This window comes from Orcinus orca, chromosome 7 (assembly GCF_937001465.1).
Source record: "Orcinus orca chromosome 7, mOrcOrc1.1, whole genome shotgun sequence".
Lineage (NCBI taxonomy): Eukaryota > Metazoa > Chordata > Mammalia > Artiodactyla > Delphinidae > Orcinus > Orcinus orca.
In genome coordinates, this window is record NC_064565.1 from 94,349,581 (window position 1) to 94,358,522 (window position 8,942).

The 8,942-nt window shown below is 38.0% G+C and overlaps 1 protein-coding gene across 3 annotated transcripts in view; it reads right to left on the minus strand.

Moving 5' to 3' along the window:
- LANCL1 (LanC like glutathione S-transferase 1) overlaps window positions 1-8,452 on the minus strand; it is a 44,361-nt gene extending 35,909 nt beyond the window's left edge. Inside the window, exons 1-3 of one of the 3 annotated variants that reach the window (XM_004262766.4) lie at window positions 8,398-8,452; window positions 7,989-8,085; window positions 4,464-4,581 (exon numbers count right to left, since the gene is read on the minus strand). In XM_004262766.4, coding sequence (XP_004262814.1) covers window positions 4,464-4,581; window positions 7,989-8,069 — 199 coding nt within the window. In that variant the 5' untranslated portion in view covers window positions 8,070-8,085; window positions 8,398-8,452. The other 2 variants (XM_033428273.2, XM_049712108.1) reach the window with 2 other exon arrangements.
- Between the last annotated feature and the right edge of the window lie 490 nt (window positions 8,453-8,942).

Genomic DNA, 8,942 nt, shown 5'->3' on the forward strand with positions numbered 1-8,942 from the left:
AAACAAATATCGTATATTAACGCATGTATGTGGAACATAGATAAGTGGTACAGATGAGCCCCTTTGCAGGGCAGAAGTTGAGACACAGATGTAGAGAACAAACGTATGGACACCAAGGGGGAAAACCACGGTGGGGTAGGGATGGGTGTGCTGAATTGGGCGATTGGGATTGACATGTATACACTGATGTGTATAAAATTGATGACTAATAAGAACCTGCAGTATAAAAAAGCAAACAAAAAAAAATAACTAAACTTTCTTTGGGTTATTTGTATGGAAATATGTTAATATAAATGTTTCAGATATTATATGAAATTTCTAAAAGTCTTATATGTTCTGGTATAATTTTATAAGTCATAATTCTAGTTATTACTTAAAATGTATATCTCAGAAAAAACTAAAAACAAAAAAACAAATTAAGGACTTTATACCCTGAAAGAAGCAAACAAGACTTGAGAGCAAGCAGAAAGGGGAGGCAGAGAGCTGTTTAATCAAGCTGAGAAAACAATAATGTTTCCCAGTATCAAATTTAGAACCTGTTGTAGCCCCTTTCTAAATTGAAATTACACTTGGCTCTTCAAAAATTATTTATGATTTGTCATTTCTATAACACTTCCTTTCTATGGCAGGCTTTATGAAAAGACTATTACTTACTGCAATAAGCAAATGAACTTAAAAATGAATAAGAAAATATCAGTCAAAATCAAATATCAATTTCCCTAGAAATATAGAGCAGGCATAATATTGCTTAGCAAATTTCAAATATTTATAGACATTGGTAAATTTATCCTTATAAAAATTTCCCCGAAGTGGGCAGAAGCTAGAGATCCTTTGGCAGATGAAAAAATTGTGTGTTGCTGACTAAATACTCTGTGCAAACAGAGGAACAAAAAAGGGTCATTTTTTTTGTTATACAGGACTTATAGCAGAGATTGCTAGGTCTTACCCCCAAATCCATGTTCCTCTTTCCTTTAGTAACAGAACCTCAGGTAACAGACTACATTCACCATCCTTTCTTGCTAAAGGGTATGAATATGTGACTATGCTCCAGCCAATGCAAAGAAAGTAAAATTGAAATGCTGAGTGGGACTTCCAGGAAGTCTTTTTAAAGGGAAGAAATGCATTCATCTTTGCCTCTTTTTACTCCCTGCAGCCTTGAAAGGCCAATGTAATGGCTGTATATAGTCGCTATTTGGCCGAGGGTTAGAAGCTAGTGGCTGAGGGATGATGTAGCAGAAAGAAAGGAGCCTGGGTTCCTTTTGACATCCTGAGGCCATCATAGCAGCCCTGGACCCCCTCCCTCTGGCTTTCTTTTACATTAGAGAAAAAAAAAAAAAACTTCTATCTTATTTAAGTCACTGCAATTTTGATTATTTTGGGTATATGCAGCTGAACCCAATCCTATTCCAAAACCAAGCCTATCTGAATCAGCACAAATATCAGACCGTACTTCCATTGGGGAATGAAACTTAACAAAATAAGATGGTAATTTAAGGTTCTAGTTTTAACAATCATGTAGTTTCTCAAATAAACTATGTGTTGTATGCAAAAGCTTTCATTGCATACTGACAACAAATGCTTAATAAACATGAATGCTGAAGAAGAAAATAAAGTTTTAAAGGATTTCTACAATTAGTATTTCCCAAAGTAATATTATTTTGGACAAGTTAATAACAAGAGCAAATAATAAGTTAATATTTATAGAAATATGACCCTAAATTTGGTGAACAAAGTTAAAAATATATAATCCCCTTTTCCTCAAAACTATTACTTTTTGAAAGATAATGAAGGGACTTCCCTGGTGGCGCAGAGGTTAAGGATCCGCCTGCCAATGCAGGGGACACGGGTTCGAGCCCTAGTCCGGGAAGATCCCACATGCCATGGAGAAACTAAGCCCGTGTGCCACAACTACTGAGACTGTGTGCCACAACTGCTGAAGCCTGTGGGCCTGAAGCCCGTGCTCCACAACAAGAGAAGCCACTGCAATGAGAAGCCTACACACTACAACAAAGAGTAACCCCTGCTCACCGCAACCAGAGAAAGCCCAGGCGCAGCAATGAAGACCCAATGCAGCCAAAAATAAATAATTAATTAAAAAAAAAAAAAGAAAGATAATGAGGCACAAAAAGTAACATACAAAGCCACACATAATTATGTAAACACTGCTTTGAGACATAACACCAAGTATTTTTATTGTGTTAAGATGTTTGTGAATGTATATTTGGTAATAGCAGTTATGAATAGATGATTCTTGATAAGATATAATATAATGGGAGGAAAAGGTATTATGATTTTCTGCGGTTGAATCAGCTTTAGTTTCTCATGCAACTCAGAGTTTTATGCTATTCAGATGGAACACTGAACAGGAAAGCATTTTACTTATCAAAACACTGGAGGAGACTCCATTTTACATGGGAACAATGCTTTTTAACAGTGCTTGATGGGGAGACATTAGGAACCTTGCCTTGAAAGCCATTAGCAAATTTATCTAGAAAATTTTATGCTACGTCATGAACTAACCAGCAACTGAAGACATCCTAAACTGCTTAGTGTGCCAATTGCCCCTATGAGCTGCTTTCAGGAGACAGCAATGAGTATCATAGATACTGAAGCATAAAAAGTTGAAGGACATGGGCAATTCAAAGAAAATGATGCCAAAAACTCCATAGTGCCAAAAAAATTTAAACAAACTTGCATTTTACTTTGGAGTAACATTTTTTCTTACTATTTCCAAGTAAATTCTAACTTTGTTTCTCAACTAGCCCTGCCAATAGAGGAGCTTTTCCTTACACTGCCAAACTATCAATTCAAACTTGAAATCGATCACCACTTCTTTTTCTCCTAAAGCAAGGTACCTTATAATATATAATAAATAATATAAGCTCACCTGAAGCAGGTGAGTTAGAGATTTAAGTCATTCTTTTTTTTTTTTTTTGCGGTACGCGGGCCTCTCACTGTTGTGGCCTCTCCCGTTGCGGAGCACAGGCTCTGGACTTGCAGGCTCAGCAGCCATGGCTCACGGGCCCAGCCACTCCGCGGCATGTGGGATCTTCCCAGACCAGGGCACGAACCAGTGTCCCCTGCATCAGCAGGCGGACTCTCAACCACTGCGCCACCAGGGAAGCTCAAGTCATTCTTTTAACAATCAGTTATGGAATTAAATCTAGCCATCTGTCTCAGTTGTCCTGTTTTGTTCAAATCCTCATAGTTTAAAATAAAGAACAGTAATGCTCATTAATGAGATTCATCTACCAATTACTGAGCAATTGGAAACAGCAGCTACTCAATAAATGACAGCTGTTGCTATAATGTCTCTTGAAGCAAAATACTTTCATTTTATTCTCACCTTAACATTTCTTGTGTTAAGCTTCTAAAATCTACAAAAATCATAAAACTAAACTATAAAAGGGAGGGTCCAACACTATTCCTTTTATTTTATAAAATACTGACCGTAAACATCCCTGGGAGATTATCATTTTACTGATTTTATCTGCCTTACCCATCCTCGTAAGAAATCACTTGCCATAACTGAGAGGATTGCTAAGAGACTGCTATTAGTAAATTCCTCTCAGAAAAGCTCTCAAAGTATGCTCTAAAGATGACCATCTACATCAAGACCACTGAGGCTTGCAAACTGCAGGTTCCTGGCCTGTTCAAGACTACCAAAGCAGAATCTTGCTGTGAAGCCCAGGAACCTGCATGTTTATGATAAGCATCATTGCCTTAAAATCAAATCCAAACTCCTTAAGCTGAAAACCTATTCCTCCTTGTCTGCTTTTCAGAGTAACTGGGAAACACTAAGTCTCTAAACTGTGCTTTCTTCAAGATTAGAAAGCTGTCTATCTCTCTGTATTAGTAAGCTAGCTGCAGTTATTCAACTTTCCTTCTTTGGTTTCTCTCGCTCTCACTTTTTTGGCATTTATGTACTATTTCCTCCCAAACTTTCTCAACCTCTCAATGACCAGTAAAACAGTGAATGTACACCAGCCAGCAACAACTATACTGGAGGATTAGTTCACGGAATCTATCCTCTACCCTGAGTTCCTGTATGGATCCCTGTTATGTGGTAACGTTAAAAAAAAAAAAAGACAATTCTGGACATGTTTTATTTTCCATGGGCAAATTCCTCTGTTTCATGCACTGCATTTTGGGAATCTTCCCAACTCTTCCCACTGAAATTCCATCTCTGAATTAACTATGTAATGCTGAACATCAATTTTTCTCCCAAGTATGGCAGCCATCCAAATTTGTGTCAGGCATGAATTACAGGAATATGCTTACCCTGCCCTAAATTCTGAGCACTGTTAAAGATCCAGAAGATGCCCAGGTTAGGCTGAGAGCACAGCATTCTCCCCAGAAGCAATTACTCCTATGCAGATGCAGGAAGCATTTAAGGGTGCAGCATTCAGCCAGACAGCTCTCCTCTACCACGCTTATGCCAGTTCACAGTCAGCACTTCATACCTGCCCAGCCAGTGTAAACAGTGCTATCCCGAGGGTCTGCTGACTTTAGGCCTCTCTCCATTTGCTGAAGAAGCTCTCGAATCTTATTGTTCAGGCGTTGTGAGAACTCAGTAGTCAGCTGTAGGTATTAAAGGGAAAACAAATATCAAAAAATATGGGGCACTGGGTGTCCTGGACTATACGCTATTAAAAATAGGAGGGTACTTCATTTCCACTTAAGCTACATTTTTTTTGCCTAAGAGAACTGGACAATTACTTTATTCTTAAACAAGAACAAATTAACAAAACTTAAAAGTACTACTGTGTTTTCTTACTCAAGTTGGGAAATATTTTTGATGTAACTTAAATGTTTTACATAAAATTTTTAGTGAAATACTAAAAAAGGCTGCCAATGATAAACTGGATCATAGTAATCTCCACCTACTAAGAATCATCTATTATTTAAACCAATATTTTTTATTATAATAAAAGTCATTTTATTAAACTAAGCACAAATCAGAAAATGTTTGCTGTTTTCAAGCCACTGGAGTTTTAGTATTCAAGCAGCAGCAATGTTAATCCCCTAAAGAAACATTCTAATTGCTTCTGTTATTTGAAAAATGAAGATACACATTTATAAAAAATCCATTTATTAAAAATGTATAAACATTTTTAAAAAATTGTAGAAGTAGCATAAGAAAAGCAAAAAAACCTCACAGATATCAGGAGCCTTCAGCAGAGTAGAAAGAACATCAGACTAAGTATCAAAAACCCATGCCCAGCACAGTGCCCAGAAGGCTTGGGGCCTCATAAATACTGCTCAGTGAATGAGCCCAGCTACATCCTTATCCACTATTAGCTGAGTGACCATGCTCAACCCATAACTCCTTTATGCTTCAGTTGCCTCTGTAAAGTCAGGATAATAATACCTGTCCCACCAACTTCAAAAGGTGCATTGAGGATCAAATGAGATTGTGTCTCTCATGTCGTTTGCATTCAGGGATGTAAATGTTGATAGTTTTACTATTTTAAGCAGTCCAATGGTCTATAAAGTGCAATAATTTGGATATAGGTTGAAAGCACACTGAGGCTGGGGTGTGGGGTTAGTGACATCCATATAAAGGCCCACAGATGTGGCACAAACGGTGAGGCATACCGAATAATTATGTTATTTGTTCTAAAAGTAACTGAAAAGTATTTTGAAAGTTCTGTAGACACTGAATCATGAAGTGTCTTAAAAGAACATTTTAATGTATCCTTCAATATTTTTAGGAATCTGCTGTGATTCCCAGACTTGGATTTCACAAAGCAGTAAAACTGTGAAACAATGTTGGGGAACATTACAAGGATACAAGAGATTTCATCACACAAGGACTGTAAAAACAAACCTAACTTACTCCCTGTTAGCATCATAACCTCATTTTTTTAAAAAGGGCATTTAAAAACTGAAAAAAGTAGAAAAAGTGGTATCAGAATTATTAATAATAATAAAAGATATTAAGGTTTACTGATACTCTGAAGAGTATCTCTGATAAGGCAAATCAGACGATTAACCATATCTGGGTTATTTATTCTAAGCACCACTATGACCCATTATTTCACTATCTGAAGAAGAAACCAGTGTTTGATGGACACACTCCCTTTATTTAACAATGCCTGCCAAGGGGTTAAGATTTCAACAAGCCTTAAAAATACATTTTGTAAGGTAAAATATACTTCAGTATTGATATAAAAGGTCTATAAATCTCAACTAGATAGAAGAGTGCATCTACATAAGAACATGTCATATTCTGTTCATAGATCATGGATAATTCATCATCTTGCCTGGCCTTACTGTAAGCAACCAAGAATGATGAGAATGCCTCAGTCTCAAGAAGGGAAGTCACTTTCTATTTGGCACATAATTGCATTTAAGAGAAGTGAGCTGCCTAAGAATACTGATTGCTTGTAGCAGACCACAAAATTATTCAAACCTAGGAATAATTTGAAGAGTGTATAAAAACGCTTTTTTCTGATAGATGCCAGGAAATAGAGCAGTTCCTTATTGAAATCTTTGCATTAACAAATTAAGGAGGACAGATCTTCAGGGTCCAATCCTTGATGTTCAACATTAAACAATTTTAAAACTGGTAGGTTAATTTCTTTCTGGGATGGGTCCAAAAACCATGTGTTGGGCAATAAATTACACTATTATTTTGGGGCCAGAATTCAAATTTATGAACATTTTTTTTCTCCCTTAGAAACAGAGTTAAATTTATAAAAAGCATTTACTTTATAAACAGCCTAAATAGTGAGATACATTTTATTGAAGGCTGCTTTCATTAGGATCCATCCTCAAGTGTTCTCTTTGCCAAGTAAGCATGAAGCAGCAGGTCTTCCTCCAACAAGACAAGACAAATGCTTCAGCTTCAGGATCTGCAGAGCTGGGCAGAATGCAAGTCCAAATAGCCAAAAGGAAGCCATCTGACTTCAAGGTAATGATTACAGGCTTTGTTTAGGGAGTTCAATTCTGGTCTTAAAAGAATCAGATTGATTCTAGCTCCATATACACTTCGGCAGCCTTCTATCTTACAGCTCTTCGCCATCTCTTTCATTCCTCCTACCTGCATTACTCACCCAAGTTAATTTATAAATGACAAGTGTTTTAAGGAAAGAACCAACAGAATCACTGAAAGTTCACTTGGCAGATATGAAATCTCTAAGGCCCTTACATCACATGCAAAATGCTTTTCATATGGCTGATAAGCTTAGAAGAAATAAACTGGTAAAATTTTAAAAAAATGTGTGCACATTTAAAGATATCACTCTTCCAACCTAACTCACTCTTAGGATTTCTCAACTAGGTATTCTTAAAAAGAACTGTATTCCCTCTTAACAACTATATGCAGAGGCATGAGAAAACACAGGCTTCTGGTATCTCACATCCAGGTTCTCTTTCTTACACTGACTTGTGAGGTGCTCACCAGTTAAACTGACCAGTTTTATGTATTTATTTATTTTCCAGTTGTGGGGATGTCCTGGGAAGAGTGGAAATGATACAAAGATTTCAGGGACTATGTCCCAAATCTCTCTTAGCACTTTCAGTTTAAAGATGTCTTCACCCCATTCTGGTTTACTCTCGTCCTTACCCTGTCCATACGCCTGTTCAATCATAAAACAGTAACACGGCACCCGTGAAATGCCATCAGGATTTCTCACCTCTCTTTAAAAAACAAACCAAAAGTGATCAAAAAATTCAAGATTACACAGAAAATTGCAGAGCCGCGAATTTTTATAATTTAGATATCAATGTTTGAGACTGTTTCAATTATTAATTATTGTTGATAATATTAACAGTGCCTCCTTACAGAAGTTCAACATTTTAGAGCGCAAATTGTATATTTTCACATATACTTTATATATTTAAAATATATTTTGTATGTTTATAGTGAAACTCTATTATATTTTTTAAAAAAGGATGCTCATCCCTTTCTTTCAGGCAAAACTGAACTTTCCAAACACTCGGGGCTGGAGGTAGGGGTGCAGGCAGATATTTCCCAAACTCACCCTCCCAGCAGAATCAAAGTAGCCTTCAGCCAGGGATTTGTTATAATCGGCATAAGGATTCGGGAAGGCCCTTTGCGCCATGATGCCAGAAACGAGCCTGCAGAACAGGGGAAAAAGAAAATCTACGTTGAGATACGGGCCTCGGCCGAGTTGCAAAGGCGGCGGCCAGCGCCCCGGGAACACCTTCCTTCCAGTTCCCGGACCACTGCTTGGTCCTGGCGGTCCGAGCGGACCCCGGGCCCACCGCGGCCCAGCCGCTAGGGCGTGGCACCTCCGCAAGAAGGCTGCCAGGGCCCCGAACCCACAGCAAAGAATGCGACCCGTTTCGCACCCCACGTTTGCACTCTCGCGATTCAAAGTAACTACCAGCCCAGGGTCCCTAAGCCCTGCACGGTCTCGGGCCACTCACCCCGCAGCCTCCGGACAAAAACAGAAGGGACGCTTTCACGGCCCACTTCCTGCCAGCTGGACCAATCAGAGCCTTCGCCACTCCGGAGGCCCGCCCCCTTCTCATTTTCACTTGTTAAAGAGACAGAAGTGTGGTTTCCAAAGGATGATACAGGGTGATGTAATTCTTGGAGGGCTGGAGTGGGGACATATCTTAGAATAATGTGCAGCTGTACCCAATATTTCCTACCTTTCTTCTCTTTAAAATTTTTTTTAAAACAGTTAAGTAAACTAATATTAGTCCAGATGATTCATAAGAATTCAATTCAATTTTTTTTTTTAATCTGGAGGAGAAAAAATGACTGCTTTGAGATCTGAATATATTCATAGTCCTACCGCTAGAACTGAATAAAATTGGGGAGGATTATGTTTCTCCAGAGACTTGTCAAACTTTTTCTTTCATTTCTTAAAAAACAAACGAAACAAAACACCACCACTACCATCAGCAACAACAGTGACAAAAATCTTTGAAAATAATTCATGATAATTTAACCTCAAAGGCTCTCG